The 16,901-nt window shown below is 46.3% G+C and overlaps 1 protein-coding gene across 1 annotated transcript in view; it reads right to left on the bottom strand.

Moving 5' to 3' along the window:
• The window catches only part of ATP6V0D1 (ATPase H+ transporting V0 subunit d1), an 80,167-nt gene that overhangs the window by 43,495 nt on the left and 19,771 nt on the right, over window positions 1-16,901 (bottom strand). Inside the window, exon 2 of the mRNA XM_084644414.1 lies at window positions 4,210-4,381. Coding sequence (XP_084500540.1) covers window positions 4,210-4,381 — 172 coding nt within the window. The remainder of the gene's footprint in view (window positions 1-4,209; window positions 4,382-16,901) is intronic.

The raw sequence follows: 16,901 nt of genomic DNA, 5'->3' as shown, positions 1-16,901 counted from the left end.
GAAGGTACTTTCTATTTCAACAATAAAGAGGATTATAAACAGCATCTATTCAATTTAGATCATTGAAAATCAGCAAGCACAGAAAACTTGTACATGTGTTTTAATAAACCTTAAAGAACTAGGGTTAGCTCTTGGGGACAGGGAAAAATCCAATATTGTTCCAATATTTTAAGGGGACAAATGGGATAAGCCAAGCAGTTATTGATCAGACAGCCAACCCCAAGTAAAAAAAACAATGAAGGGGGTGATACAGAACTATCTAAGAGTGGAAATATAATCTGTACCAATCAATAGGATTGTATGGAAAACAGAACTTGTGAAATGAACTTGGTATCTGAAGAGATTACAAGTTTGGTTTATTAAGGTAATGAAATACTTTGATTTAGCATGGAAAGACTGATTAAAAACTAGCACTACATAAAATCAGTGTAGCACATATTCAAGGGATGACAAACTAGCTGACATATCTCAAAAAGCAATTGGCAATAGGGGTGTTTCAAGGGGAATCTTGCAGGGATCTGCCGTGGCCAATCTCAATTCAAAAGCTCTATCAAATATTCAGGAAAAAAAATAAATTCTTGATATAGCCTGTAGACAGACTGGTTGGGTGATAAATAATAAGGACTGGTCACATACACAGCACAATCTGGACTGCACAGTAAAAGGAGTACAGAAACGTGTATTTTATTATAGCTAAACGCAGACTTGTAAATCTAGGAACAAAGAATCTAGGGCCCACTTACAGGTGGAGGGGGCTGCATGCTGGAAAGCAGCAACTCTGAAAAGGACTTGGATCACGGTAGAAGCCAACATCAGCTTCTAGCATGATGCTGTGCTAAGGCAGCTGCTGTGACCATTATGCATAGACAGGAGAAGGAGCAGGGAGAAGGTATTACCTGGGCATACAGCATCGTTGAGACTGTTACTGGACGCCGTGTCCACTGCTGGTGTCCAAAGCTGGAAAGGGTTCAGAGAAGAACCACAAGAACAATTCAAAGAAAACCCAGTTCGACAGTGAAATTAGAGAAGTTCAATTCAGTTTACCCAAGAGAGGCTTACGACATGACTTGCTCACTGTCTACTAGCCCCCATATAGTGAGAAGTTTTCCCAATAGCAGAGAGCTCTTGAAATCAGGCAGACTAAAGCATAACAAGATCCAGTGTCTGGAAGCTGAAGCTAGACAAATTAAAGCTGGAAATATGGGGCAAGGTTTTAATGGTGAAGGCATTCCACCATTGGAACAACTAAATCAGCAGTATGGTTGAGTCTGTCATTTGAGGTCTTTAAATCAAGATTGGATGTCTTTCTAAAAGATCCTCTAGCTCAACCGGAGATTACTGGACTATGAAAGAATCACAAGGTGAAATTCTCTGTCCTGTGGCTGGACTGCTACTTGAATCATGGTAGCTCTTAGGAGCCTCAGTAATGGATGAGGGCCCCATCGCGCCAGGTGCTGGACTGACACAGAACAAAAAAGAGCCCCTCCCCCCAAGAGTTTACAATTAAGTACAAGACAGGAGACCAATGACACAATACTGACATACTCCCTCCATTGGTCTAAGGAAACAGACAATCTTGGTCAGCGTGACAGGCGGTGCTCAAGTTTCTTGTAGGCCTCATGATGAAGGAGAGAACTAGGAGCTAGTTTTGCAGATCTCGCCAAGCATGTGGGGCAGCACGGGAAAAAAAGCACCAAGTTGTTCACCTAAAAATTTAACAAGGGGGCGATGGAGGTTGGCATCAGGGGCCAATATGATGTGGGAGTCAACATCTCAAATCGTAAGAGACGACGACAGGTAGAATGGCTATGGACTGTGAAGGGCCTTAAAGCAGAGCGATGGAGTGAACAGTGGCACAAAACAACAACAGTGGCCAGAGCGAACAGCGAGCAGCTGGAGGAATGAGCGAGGTGCCTTCTTGCCCCCCAGCTGGGAGGTGAACTCACATGAAAGCAGCTCTGAACTCGGAGTCTCCACTGACCAAGGACAACACCAGTGAGTGTTAATGAGGCTGTTACATAACACAGGTCATGCGACCAAACACGGCCTTTCTATTTAAGCAAGAGATACCACACTACAAACTGGAGGCCAATGTTAAATGCACTGTCACTTGTTCATCCTGAAGCTGAACACTGGTTCCGAACAAGACCAGCAAATGCTCACTGTCTTTCTGCAGGAAACTCAACTGACTGGCTAGACACATGTGGTGCAACAGTGGAAGACTCAACCATTGAAAAAGTGAAGAAGTCTCTCACCACATTCAAAAAAATTACATGAATGCACCGATGCAAATAGTCATCAAGTCATTGTGTACATTATCTTGATGTCAATGGTAAGCCAGTACATGCATTTCTAGATGTTCAAGTTATAGAAGACAGATTGGCTGCATCTGTGACAATCCACATCTTAGAAGAGTTAAATGCTTGTCAATTGGACTCCAAACAGATGGCTGCTTGCGCATTTGATGGAGCTGCACACTTCACTGGAAGACATGGTGGAGTACGAGCTTTGCTCAGAGAAAAGTGTAACCCTAGTCTCTCCTATACACACTGCAGAGGCTATCTACTCCATCTTGCGCTAGTATAAGCTGCAGACTCTTCAAAAGACATTTAAAAAGCTACAACTTTAAAGTCTTCATTATATTCTTTTTTCAGCAAGAGTCCAAAAACACTGAATATCTTGGAAAATACAGAAGATACACTGGGACTGAAGTTCAAATTAGTCCAACCTGGGAAAACCCTCTGGCTTTCTCATGAGCGATCCTTGGCTGTTGTCTTAAAATTACTCCAGCCATTATTACTGGCTTTGGAAAGTATCTACCAAGATGGGATGGATCAAAGTAGCGAGGCTGGTAGATTACTTTTGCTACTACATTCAGAGAAGACTATTGCCGTTCTGTCTCATAAGTCTACTGTTGAAACCACTTGGGTCATTAAACAATACCATCTAGGCATCTGCTACAACAGTAGTAGATCTTTGCCCAGCAACAGAAGCTACATTTGGATCAGAGAGCTATCCATTGAAAAAGTACTGGAAGAAGCAAAGACTTCCATCCAGAAGCTGACAAATGAAGGCATTTATATTGAATCCTTAATTGAAGAGGACAAGAAGTGTTTGTTAAGATAACTGAAAAAGTATACAGACTTGATTCTTAAAAATCTGTAACAGCAACTTCTAGATTCTACTCAACTTCTACGTAGCTTTTACAGATGCCTGTCCTATAAAACACCAACAGTTGAGTGGAGTGAGGCACGACCAGCAATGGAGCTGCCATGTGCTTGGGACAGAATAGAGAATTTGAACACAGAGTGGAATATCCTACTATGAATGAAGGAAGATTTGACTTCAACTTCTTTTTTATCATCGCTAGTGACTCAACCCGATCTTTACACTCTGTTTCCTGGGCTGAAAGAAGCAGGAATTCATCTCTTGCTACTCCCAGTCACAACAGCTACAATTGAGCGTTCTTTTTCATCATTGAATAGAATTTTGTGTTTTGAAAGTTGCCACCTTCTGCCTGATCATGTGAATGAACTAATGAGCATATCAACTGAAGGAATGGAAGTATCTGACACACGAGAAGCCACCAAAATTGAATGCATTGTATACAAGAAGTTCATTAACAGAGTTGTGCAAAATTATAACAAGAAACCAAGAAGGATGTAGACGTAGTGCTTCATAGAAGTCTTGAGTAGCCAACTTTAATGTGTGTGATGATTTTAAAATCTAATAAAATGGTCATGAAATATTTTTCAGTTTTTACTATGGTGCCATACAGTCCACCTTCACCCTCACGGTCTCACCCCTCATCGGCCCTGACCTCCCCACTGCCCCATAAATTTGAACCCCCCCCCCATTTCAATTCCTGGGGAAAAATACTGCTAGCATGGCAGCTCCTTGGGTTTATTTTAAACTAGAAGATCTCAATGCTCATGGAAAACTTCAAAAAGGAAGACTAAGTCAGTCTGTACTGAAGCAGATCTTGGCAGTTGTGTTAGCAGGGGAGAGACAACTGGAGAATCTTTGGAGTGGAAGCCTTTTGAATACACATCTACCCAAGACACTGTGCAGCCGACGAGGATGCTGTCAGCAGGATCCCAGGGCAATTTCACTCACAAACTTGCAAGCCTAGAGCGGTTATGTCCATCAGGGGAGAAAGACTCAGCAAAGTCTGCTTCCAAGTGCTACTGTGGAGCAGCTCGTACTTACGTGATGAAGTCCAGGAAACTCGCCAATGGCTCATACGCGTGGTTCCTCATGTGACGAAACTCCACCACCATCTTCTCCTTCAGCTTGTCATCTATGACGGACACAGTAAGTGGGGAGGCTTCGTTGGCCAGGAAGTTCCCATAATCCGTGCTCTGGAGGTGCAGCTTCAAATCTGAAAAGCAGAAACCACTATTCAGGAAATTTTTGTTTTGAACTATTATGGAAAGGAAAAGCTCCAGCAAACACTGTGCTTTGATCTGAGCATTCCCCCCTTACACTGGCACACAGTGACACCTGCTGCTCAGAGAGACACCTCTGCTTTTGTATTTTGTAATTCAGCTCATTGTAATTCCTGCCAAGTGCAAATCCAAGCCCAGGAAGAGACCAGCCATTTATCTTAGTCCCAACTTTGTTTTCCTCAAGCAATGCCCTCCTCCTCTACCCTAGAAAAAAATTCAGATGTCTCAAGCATGTTTGTCCTCTCTCTCCTTAACCATTTAAATTTGCACCCCCATGTTTACAGTCCTGCATGCTGGTGATCTGCCTGAGTTTGAGGGCTACTCTCATTCTTAGAGCTGTGTCAACAAGCACATCCGACATCTGAAAACCAAGCGCTTTATTGTGCCCAGCAGTGCTTTGGTCTCAGGCTTCATTGCAGGCCCTGCCTCAGTGAGCTTTTAGCAGGGAGAAGTAGTCAGGATCTCATGCGCCTTAGAAACAGTTATGATGAAAAATCATAGAACAACAGAGTTGGAAGGGACCTCTGGAGGCCATCTAGTCCAACCCCCTGCCCAGAGCAGGACCAATCCCAACTAAATCATCCCAGCCAGGGCTTTGTCAAGCCTGACCTTAAAAACTTCTAAGGAAGGGGATTCCACCACCTCCCTAGGTAACGCATTCCAGTGTTTCACCACCCTCCTAGTGAAAAAGTTTTTCCTAATATCCAACCTAAACCTCCCCCACTGCAACTTGAGACCATTACTCCTTGTTCTGTCATCTGCTATCACTGAGAATAATCTAGATCCATCCTCTTTGGATGCACCTTTCAGGTAGTTGAAAGCAGCTATCAAATCCCCCCTCATTCTTCTCTTCCGCAGACTAAACAATCCCAGTTCCCTCAGCCTCTCCTCATAACTCATGTGTTCCAGTCCCCTAATCATTTTTGTTGCCCTTCGCTGGACTCTCTCCAATTTTTCCACATCCTTCTTGTAGTGTGGGGCCCAAAACTGGACACAGTACTCCAGATGAGGCCTCACCGATGTCGAATAGAGGGGAACGATCACGTCCCTCGATCTGCTGGCAGTGCCCCTACTTATACATCCCAAAATGCCATTGGCCTTCTTGGCAACAAGGGCACACTGTTGACTCATATCCAGCTTCTCGTCCACTGTCATCCCTAGGTCCTTTTCTGCAGAACTGCTGCCTAGCCATTCGGTCCCTAGTCTGTAGCAGTGCATTGGATTCTTCCGTCTTAAGTGCAGGACTCTGCACTTGTCCTTGTTGAACCTCAGATTTCTTTTGGCTGAATTCTCTAATTTGTCTAGTGCCCTCTGTACCCTATCCCTGCCCTCCAGCGTATCTACCTCTCCTCCCAGTTTAGTGTCATCTGCAAACTTGCTGAGGGTGCAATCCACACCATCCTCCAGATCATTAATGAAGATATTGAACAAAACCGGCCCAAGGACCAACCCTTGGTGCACTCCACTTGATACTGGCTGCCAACTAGACATGGAGCCATTGATCACTACCCGTTGAGCCCGACAATCCAGCCAGCTTTCTATCCACCTTATCCATTCATCCAGCCCATACTTCTTTAACTTGCTGGCAAGAATACTGTTGGAGACCATGTCAAATGCTTTCCTAAAGTCAAGGAACAACACGTCCACTGCTTTCCCCTCATCCACAGAACCAGTTGTCTCGTCACAGAAGGCAATTAGATTAGTCAGCCATGACTTGCCCTTGGTGAATCCATGCTGACTGTTCCTGATCACTTTCCTCACCTCTAAGTGCTTCAGAATTGATTCCTTGAGGATCTGCTCCATGATTTTTCCAGGGACTGAGGTGAGGCTGACTGGCCTGTAGTTCCCCAGATCCTCCTTCTTCCCTTTTTTAAAGATGGGCACTACATTAGCCTTTTTCCAGTCGTCTGGGACCTCCCCCGATTGCCATGAGTTTTCAAAGATAATGGCCAATGGCTCTGCAATCACATCCGCCAACTCCTTTAGCACTCTTGGATGCAGCGCATCCGGCCCCATGGACTTGTGCTCGTCCAGCTTTTCTAAATAGTCCCGAACCACTTTTCTCTCCACAGAGGGCTGGTCACCTCCTCCCCATGCTGTGCTGCCCAGTGCAATAGTCTGGGAGCTGACCTTGTTCATGAAGACAGAGGCAAAAAAAAGCACTGAATACATTAGCTTTTCCCACATCCTCTGTCACTAGGTTGCCTCCCTCATTCAGTAAGGGGCCCACACTTCCCTTGACTTTCTTCTTGTTGCTAACATACCTGAAGAAACCCTTCTTGTTACTCTTAACATCTCTTGCTAGCTGCAACTCCAGGCATGATTTGGCCTTCATGATTTCACCACTGCATGCCCGAGCAATATTTTTTTTTTTACTCTTCTCTGGTCATTTGTCCAATCTTCCACTTCTTGTAAGCTTCTTTTGTGTGTTCAAGATCAGCAAGGATTTCACTGTTAAGCCAAGCTGGTCGCCTGCCATATTTACTATTCTTTCTACACATCGGGATGGTTTGTCCCTGTAACCTCAATAAGGATTCTTTACAATACAGCCAGCTCTCCTGGACTCCTTTCCCCCTCATGTTATTCTCCCAGGGGATCCTGCCCATCAGTTCCCTGCTCTCCTTTCTTCCCTGTGTCAGGATCCTAAACTCTACCATCTCATGGTCACTGCCTCCCAGGTTCCCATCCACTTTTGCTTCCCCTACTAATTCTTCCCGGTTTGTGAGCAGCAGGTCAAGAGCAGCTCTGCCCCTAGTTGGTTCCTCCAGCACTTGCACCAGGAAATTGTCCCCTACCCTTTCCAAAAACTTCCTGGATTGTCTGTGCCCCGCTATATTGCTCTCCCAGCAGCTATCAGGGTGATTGAAGTCTCCCATGAGAACCAGGGCCTGCGATCTAGTAACTTCCGTTAGTTGCCGGAAGAAAGCCTCGTCCATCTCATCCCCCTGATCCGGTGGTCTATAGCAGACTCTACCACCATTATGTGATAATACATAAATAATAAAGGACAATTCACATACCAGTAGCTCATTTGGGGAATGCTAATTGCTAATTTGCCTCCTGAACCCAAGGTCTAAGCATCACTACTCTAGCCCCTCTGGAGCCTTTCCCTCCTGTGGTAAAGCACTTTCACACTCACATGTGCGCCAGGGAAGTGGTTTCTCTGACCCCCAACAACCCAAGCTCCCACCAGCCACTCTCCTTCAAAACTGCTTTATTGGCAGTGACACGTGGAGTGGAAAAGGAGCCAGAGATCCCCCATTTTTGGTGCCCTCTGGCTGGATACCAATCCAGAAGATGACTATGTGAGTTAAGGAAGGGGCAACTGGAACAACTCTGAGATTAGCTTGCCCCCGTGTTACACCTCCGATCAACCCAACATGCTAGCTACGGATAGAAGGTGAAGGGCTTTGGGGAGCACCACACTGAGCGCGTTACAAGAACGGAACCACCCTCAGTCAAGGTTCATGAACTCCAGAACCGCAGGGACAGAGAAGCAGCACATAAGTACATGAATAAAGGGGAAGCTTAACCCTTCCACTGCCCTCAGACGTAGAGAGCCCTCAGTGTGCAATGCCACAGGATGCTATAGACCCCAGCGATGGGAAAATTAGTCACCCCAGGCTCTCTAGACAATAACAGGATTCAGCACTCCAGTAAAAAGGAAGCACTGAGAGGACCACAAAGCAGTAGGACATTCTCCAGACAGATGCCCTCCAGGGCACCTACTTCTGGGAAGTGACTGACTTCATTCTTTTGTTAGAACTTGAATGCATCATGTTCATTCACTGCACAGTCAGGCCTTTGTATTTGTATCAACACTTGCTAGAGAGACAAGGTGGGTGAGGTAATATCTATTATTGGACCAACTTCTGTTGGTGAAAGAGACAAGCTACTGAGCTTATGCAGAGCTCTTCTTCAGGTCATTTGCTAGTTCATTAGCCCCACTGTCAGATGGGAGCATGTAACGACTAATTGCCTTTCAGAACCAACCCACAGCCAGCAGCACTCTGTTCACTAGCCAGTTATGGGTTCTCTGCACTTGGGGGTAAGTGATGGGGTAGGCCAACTACCAGGGACTGAAGGTGAAGATACCTTTACAGGGTGATGGACTGAGTAGGTCTACACTGCAATAAGAAACCCCCAGGCGGGGTCTCAGAGTCCAGGCTTCAGCCCAACTCCAAAATGGCTACACTGCCATTTTTAGCCCCACAGCCCAAGACCCACAAGCCCAAGTCAGCTGACCAGGCTCCGAGACTCAGTACCGCAGGATTTTATTGCAGTTGACATATATCCTAAAGATCTGGGCACACTCCGCTTTAAGAAGGCACACTTCTGGCTCACATTTCCCACCAACTGGGTCACTGAAACGGAGGGACACCAGAGAAGTGTAGTCATTTTTTCAGTTCACATTTGACAATGCTGTGTGCAACAGAGTCCATTTCTGCCCTGTTTACACGGGTCTTTCATACAGAAAGAAGGGAGAGGGATGTAGGGGAAGCTGTAATGCTATGGTGACCAGGCGTCCCATTTTAGCCAGGACAGGGCCTTTTTTAAGCCCTGTTCCAATTGCCCTGACTTTTTTGGCAAAAGCAGGCATGTGTCCTATTTGCTCTCATCAACTAACCCTTATCCAACCTCCTGCCCTCAGCCCCCTCCCACACTCTGTACCCCCTTCTGCATCCCAATCCCCTGCCCCGAGCCCCCTCCCGCACTCTGTACCCCCTTCTGCACCCCAACCCCCCACCCTGAGCCCCAGCCCATACTCCACACCCCCAACCCTGTCCTGAGCCCCCTCCTGCACCCCAATCACCTGCCTTGAGCCCCTGAGGCCCCTGCAGCCGTACCCCCTTGCCTGAGTCCTCCCATACTTTGCACCCTCCCCTGCAGCCCAAACCTTGCCCTGAGCCCCCTGCTACACCCCACACCTCTCCTGCACCCCAACCCCTCGCCCTAAGCATCTTCCTGCACACCGCACCCCCCCCACACACCCCGCACTCCCTCCCACACCCCAACTCCCTGCCCCCAGCCGTACATTCATGGCCCTGCATGCAATTTCCCCACCCTCGGGCCAAAAAGATGTGGCCCTCAGGCCAAAAAGTTTGCCTACCCCTGCACTAGAGCAGCATTGGAACTAGACTCCAAGGAAATTTAGAATGAGCCAACACTCCACAAAATGCAACTTAAAATGCAGCTTGATGGTTTAGTTTGTTTTTTAAATTGCCCAACTCTTATCATACGCTGTTTGCTGCATGCATACATTGTCAAGGCTGATTCCCCACCCTGGCACTTCGAGTGCGGAAGGTGGGGGCCCGCAAGGACTCTAAAAAATTAATACTGGCCACTCCAGGCTTGTATTAAACTCCCACGGTTGCAGCTCTTCTCTGACCTTGGTTTGGTAGCTGCTGCCACCACCCAAGTGCAGAACCCCTTTGAGAGCCCAGGAAGGCGCATTTGGGAATTCCTTCCTGTGGGGTACCCTCAAGCCTTTCACCCCCCCTCTCCGGGGAAGAGCTGAGAAAGAAAGGGGGAGGGGGGGGGAAGAAAATCAGCTGTTGCCACCAGCTAATTAAACAACGTGCACAAACCTCTTAGACACACAAATCCAAACCTGTTCTTTAAAAAAATAAATTTTATTAATAGAAAAGACAGAAAATACATCTAGGAACTTAGGCTTCTGCTAGATTTTAAACAACACAACCACAAGGATTAAGCATCAAGAATAGCTTTCTGGAGGTCCAGTTTAAAGGTTACAAGCAAAACAAAAGCACCTGGGGTTAACACAGAGGAATCCACAAGCCATAACAAAATAAAAGGGATAAACCTAATCGCATCTTCCTAGACATTCCCTGATCTACTTACATAGCTGGGGGTTTAGAGGAGTAGTTTCTAGGTATGATACTGATGATTTTTCATACCTGGCCCAAACTTCTCACAGCATAACTGCTCCCTGTCTGCCTCTCCCTGAGGAGAGACGGACAGATAAAAGGGGAGCCTTGTTTCAATTTTAAAAAGTTCTAGCCGTCCCATTGGCTCTTTTGGCCAGGTGATCACTCACTTTTTAACTGTGCATAGCAGGGAGACTTTTTAACCCTTTACAGGTACAGCAATTAGAGAACAGCTACTAAGAGGGATTTTATAGCTACTGGCTGGCTGCGTGTCCATAAAAGGGAGCTCTTCCCCCCCCCCCCCCCGGGCCCCCTTTCATTTATCACACACATTAATTGGACTCAGGTTGTAAATGCATCAACTGACTCATTCTACAAATAAGGTTCTTGTACATCTTGGAACCATTTTGGATAAAATGTACTAAATTATAGCCAAGTAGCAGCTCAGGTATATAGCTAAGGTTGAGAAGTTTACTGTTTAAAAGTCAACTGTTTTAAAAGCCACACGCCGACTCAGACGGTCTTAAAATTTACTGTGCCACATGGGGGCATGGGGTAAGGTTAGTGGTCCAAATTTGGAACCATGTGAGCATGGGGGTTCCAAAATACAGCCTTCCCTCCCCAGAAAAAGAAAATCAGACACTTATAAGAACCAGGTGACTTTGTAACAGTCTTGCCCACACCTGGGGCTCAAACTGCAGCTTTGATCTTCCTCAAACTGATCTCCCCCACTCAGGATTATCTCAGCCAGTGCACTGTACCCACTGTCGCTTTGGGGAACCAATATTGAAAAAGTTACTCAAGGTAAATTTTTCCCGATTCTTAACTTTGGGGACAGAGCTCGGGAAAATGGAGGGTTGGAGCAGTGCAGTGACTGAGTGATACCTTTCACTAGTAAGGATCGTCAGCTGGGCCAGATCTAAGCTACAGACCTATACTGGTATAACTACAGTGCTCAGCGACATAGTTACACCAAGCTAAGCCACAGTTTAGATGGCGCTCCATCGGCGGGAGAGCTTCTCCCATCGACAGAGCTGCTGCCTCTCCCATTGGCATAGCCGAATCTTCAGAAAAGCTCTACAGCGGCACTGCTGTATGTGAAGACAAGCCCCCAGGGCTGTGCCAGAGCACAGCCCACGTGCCATCCAGCCACTGTTTTGAAAATCCAGTCTGATGGCTGGTCGCTGATGAAGAACTGGGTTTCCAATTGTATTTTTCTATGCTCCCTCAGCCAATAAGGGATCAAAGGGACCTTCAGGAGCTCAGAAGTGCTGACAGAGCAAAACCAGCTGGTCATTTTCCCTTCAAAGTGACATCCTGTGGGAAGGGGAAGTGAGCGGTAGTGGCTAAGGACACAGATGGCTCCATCTCTCCTATGCATACCGCCACTGCCCAAGGCTAGAGAAGGAACCTAGACCTCTCCTTCCCCATCTGCTTCCAGTAGTGGGGAAGGGAAACCATGCTCACACTACCCCCAGTGCTGTTGCTTCCAGGTGAAGGAGGAGGTCAGAGCAGTGCAGGGGAGTGTGGGGAGAAAAGGGGGCGAGGGGGTCAGCTGTCTCCCCTTAAAACATGTCCCTGCTGACTCCATGTCAGTCCCTGCCCTGTTTCTGCACCCTCTGCCAGGCACCTTGACCTGCAAGTCTCTCACCAATGCCTGTGCCCTCCTTTGCGGGCAGGAAGGGCTGGGGTGTCCTGGATTGGCAGAGAGACATGGACGATGCTGGGGCACTGATGGGCTGACATGCAGCCAGTTCGTGCTATGGCTGGTTCTCTCATTGCCAAGGAGCTCCAGGCTGTGGAGAGCAGGAGATGGACTATTGAATATGGAGGTGCTGAGATTTATTTTTAAAAACCAAGGAAATTAACTGCCCAAAAAGCTTCATTAATGCAGGGGTGCGGTTGCCTGGTGGGGCCTTGCATGCTTCCAGAACGCTGATTTCCACTATGCGCAACCATCTGAAAACCAGCAAATGAAGAGTTAAGGCAACACCATCCCCACAACACAGTAGCTCTGCCCCAACACACCAACACCACACATGCTAGTGCTCTGCCCTCACTGCTGCCACGGAACACGTTGGGGACAAGGCACACGAGCACCAGTGATCCTCTGACAACCTGGAGAACTCAGCATGGAAACAATGTACATCTACCAAGGTGATATATGCCATCATGTGCCAGCAATGCCCCTCTCACATGAACACTGGCCAAACCAGAAAGTCTCCATTTGTCAACTGTTTGAAATGGGCCACCTTGTTTACATTGGCCTCATTAGCACTAAAAAAGTGGTTTCCACCCCTTCTTGTCAACAGTTGACAAAAAGCCCTCTTCCACCTTAATTGAATTGGCTAGTTAGCAATGACACCCCTCCCCCCCAACCTGGTAAGGCAACTCCCATCTTTTCATATGCTGTGTATTTATACCTCCCTACTGGAGTGGAGCATACATGCATCTGACGAAGTGGGTTTTAGCCCATAAAAGCTTATGCCCAAATAAATTTGTTAGTCTCTAAGGTGCCACAAGGACTCCTCATTGTTATGCATACTTAGTCCGTCATCATATCACAGCAAGAGGTTGGGCCAACCTGCTCCAGCTAACCCCTCCACTACTCAATACAGCTACACCTGACACAGCTGGAGTGCATGCAGATAAGTGCTGCAATGCAAATATGGAGCAAAAAAAAACCAAACCAAACAATGGCACATTCTTAGTCATTCTTCACAGCTACTTACTGTACCTGCCCGTACTAAGCCTCTCTCAGTGACTACTGCCAGCTCCAGGGTGGCAGAGTTAATATTGCATTGAGGAATGGGGTGTATCTTAACTACTTCCTGGTTCAGAGGTTTGAGTGTTGCTGAACTCAGTGTTCCAGACACTGAAAACCGGCCGCCCCGCAAGGGCTCACGCCCCTGTGACAGACTCCACTGGAAGGCATCAACAGCATCTGTACTCAGTAGTGCCCTGGGGCACTGCTTAGTGAGGACAGATGCACCACTGAGGGGATTACAATGACAGGCTACTTCCCCCCCCTTTCGACTAGAGTTCGTGGTGCTGCCACCCAGCACCACCCATGCTCCCCGTGCCCTCGCAGAGCACAAGCATTTGACTCAACACCCATACCAAAGCCAGGAAACACTGAGTTGGGGTGACATTTCCCACACAACCCAGCCTTAACTCTGCCCACCGGGGATGGCAACAGGAACTTGGAATATCACAGTTCACCTCTCCCCAACGCAGCCTGCCACCGTCCAGGCCCACCACAACTCCCAGTCAGCCCTCCTATTCACCACAGCCCACAGAAACGTGCCGTGGGCTGGGCAACACCTGCTGCTGGCTGGCAGAGGCTGAGGGAGGGGTAAAGGTACTGTGATGCCCGAGGGACTCCCCAGGACAGGGAGCACAGAGGCAGAATTAAGGCCGTGTGGGAGGGGGTCACCTTAGCTTGGCAGGCCCTGGCTTGCCAGTATTTGAGCTCTGGGATTTGCATCTCTCAACCTGGATAGGCACAAGGATGGGGCAGTGCTGAGCACCAGCAACCCAAACAACGTTTCCGCCTGCAACTTTCCCTCTTTTGTGAGCAAGGGGTAATGAAGAGGCGTGAGTGGGAAGCAATGGTGGGAGGAAATCTTTGCATATGGAATAAGCAGAGAAATGCTGCTTAAAATAAGATTTCCCCAGTTGCCTTGGTTTTATAGAAGGTTCTCCACTGGGCTTTAGGGTCATTAGATCACTCAAGCTGCAACACAGATTATACTGTGTACCTCACCTCTCCAAAAGAGCAGCTCTAAGCAAGGCAATTTCTTTTGTTGGCAACTGATTTCTAGGAGGGTTGGAGAATTTCTGGGGTTCTCCCTGAAGAAATTCCTTCTCTACAAGCTCAGTGCAGCACAGCAGAAGGCAGTCCAGTACTTCAGTGACCGTGCTTTGCAATCATGCCACATGTTTTTAGTTCTAGAGCAGCCAAAACTGGGCATGCTGAGAGAGCACCGTACATCGTTGCTCCAGGCAAAATCTGTAAGCAGCAGCTTTTAGTAGCCCTGAAGGGAATCCTCTGACGAAACAGAGGCTGGCAGCAGATTCAAGCGCCCTTATCTGTGACGAGGTCCCCAAAGGGACACAACATCTCTCCAATATGGTTGGTTTGAGCACATAGGAGAACGGGGCAGAGCCAGATAAGTAGTACATGAGTGCCACCGTGTGTTGGACACAAGAACTTGCACTTTTCTGGTGAGAAGGGCAGAGAGCAGGGATATTAACCCTGTGCACCTGCACGCGACACACAAGTCTACGTAGGGCAGGGGATACTCAGGAGGAGAAGACAATGATCCGTTGCCTACTTTAGAAGGCTGGGCACTATGGGATCAACAGCCCACACATCCCGTCTGAATGTGCTAGAGGGCACAGCATTTGAAACAATCCCAGCAGCAGAAACTAAGTCCCCCACCTCCTTTCACCATCTCACTAACAGCAGTGAACTAAAGCCAAAACAAATTTCCAATGCCATCACCAAGGAGCCCGCAGATCAGGCGGCCTGTTCACCACTCTGACGACACATTCTGTTCTGAAATTTTGACAAAGTGATTGAGTAGAACGCCAGAGGGCTCCAGGTATGACAAACATGGCACTGCCTAGCCACTGATTCCTCAGTTTGTATCTGTGCAATTGATTTTTTCTTTCCGAAGTGCAGAACTTTGCACTTGTCTCTATGAATTTCACCTTGCTGATTTCAGACCAATTCTCCAGTTTGTCAAGGTCCTTTTGAATTCTATTTTTATCCTCCAAAGTGTTTGGAACATCTCCCAACTTGGCGTTACCTGCAAGTTTTATAAGTCTACTCTCCACTCCAAGTCATTAATAAAAGTTTTGACTAGTACCAGACCCAAGACAGACCCTTGAAGAATCCCATCAGATAGGTCCTCCCAGTATGACAGCAAACCATTGATACTTCGTTTTTGACAAATCCATTCTGGCTATTATTTATTACCCCATTATCCTCTCTGTGCTTACAAACAGATTGTTTAATTATTTGTTCCAGTATCTGAGTATTAAAGTTTAGCTGACAGTCCATAATTCCCCAGGTCCTGTGTTCCCCTTTTTAAAGCTAGGTGCTATGTTTGCCCTTCTCCAGTTCTCCAGGACCTTACCTGTCTGTCGTCCAGGAGTTCCCGAATATCGTCACTAATGGTTCCAAGATTGATTCAGCTGGTTCCTTAAGTACTCTAAGGTGAATTTCATCAGGCCCTGATGACTTTAATATGTCTAACTTATCTAAATATTCTTTAACCTATTCTTTCCCTATTTTAGCTTGTGTTCCTTCCCCCTGTGGTTAATGTTAAGTATCTGGTCACTATTAAGCTTTATTAAAGACTGAAGCAAAACAGGCACTAAACACCTTGATGTAATCTGTTATTAGCTCTTTCCCTGATAGACAAAGGAAAGTGTAGGTCCATTGCTTTTCTCTTGTTCCTAATCAGGGTGGATAAAAAAAATCCATTTTTTTAAAATAAAAAATGGATTTTTTTCCTCAAAAAGCATTTTATAAAAAAAATCCAATCTAAAGATAAAGATACATTATAGCTCAAAGATATCTCATCATGGAATAGGGATTATAAATTCTAATTCTAGAGTATGAGACGATATATTCATGTAACGTTTAAGAAAAGTTTTGTAAATGAATTCCAATAGTTCATGGATTAGGGGCCCAATCTTATGGAGGCTTCTGTATAGATTATTTAGGCTAATCTTTCTATCTACGCAATGGGATTCAGTCCCCAGACTAGAAGATACCATCAGAGACGCTTAGTTTTGCAGTTCCCAAACTGTAGATGTGTGTCTCCAGACATATTTTTGCTGTTAACAAGCATGTTGTTTTTAAAATAAATATATAGAGGTGAGAAACAACAGACCTCAACCCTATTGTCCCTCTGCAAATTTGTGTACACAGAGTCAATCCTTTACCTCTCTCTAAAAGTGCAAAGTTTAGTTTGAACGAATAGAAGATTGTTGGGGGTGGAACAGATCTGGACAAGGAGAAGAAGTCTGGAGATAAATGTGAGAAGGGAGGGACACGCAGTAGAAACAAAAGTGAAACTGTTTGAGCAGCATATTCCAGAAGTCTTAAGGTCTTTCTGAGTGTAGCCTTCATTGATTTGAGATCTACCATACCATTCTCTCACTAGAGGGGAAAACCTATAACGGCAGCAGGCCGTAAAAGAGACCCAGTTTGGGAATAAGAACCATTCAAGAAATATATGTTTGCTGATGACGTTTTAAAGTCACACCAATAGACTGATGGAAGTCACTTAAGCACTTGGATTCAGAGACTGCTGAAGTGATAATCTCACTTTTAACAGCAGTAGCTTCTTCTGCTGGTGTAGAAAGAATATTTTCTTCCTTTGGACTCATTCATTCCAAATTGAGAAATCGTTTGGGACCTGAAAAAGCAGGAACGCTTGGTTTTCTTTTCCAGATTATGAACAAAAAATGAAGGTGAAGACGACCGAGTTAGCTGCAGAAGCCAGTATTTTAAGTTTCTCATGTTGACCTGGCTGGCATAGGCAATTTA

Source organism: Lepidochelys olivacea (assembly GCF_965140295.1).
Source record: "Lepidochelys olivacea isolate rLepOli2 genome assembly, chromosome: 12".
In the NCBI taxonomy this organism is placed as follows: Eukaryota; Metazoa; Chordata; order Testudines; family Cheloniidae; genus Lepidochelys; species Lepidochelys olivacea.
The sequence above is the reverse complement of the archived record's forward strand: the minus strand, read 5'-3'. Positions and strand labels throughout refer to the sequence as shown.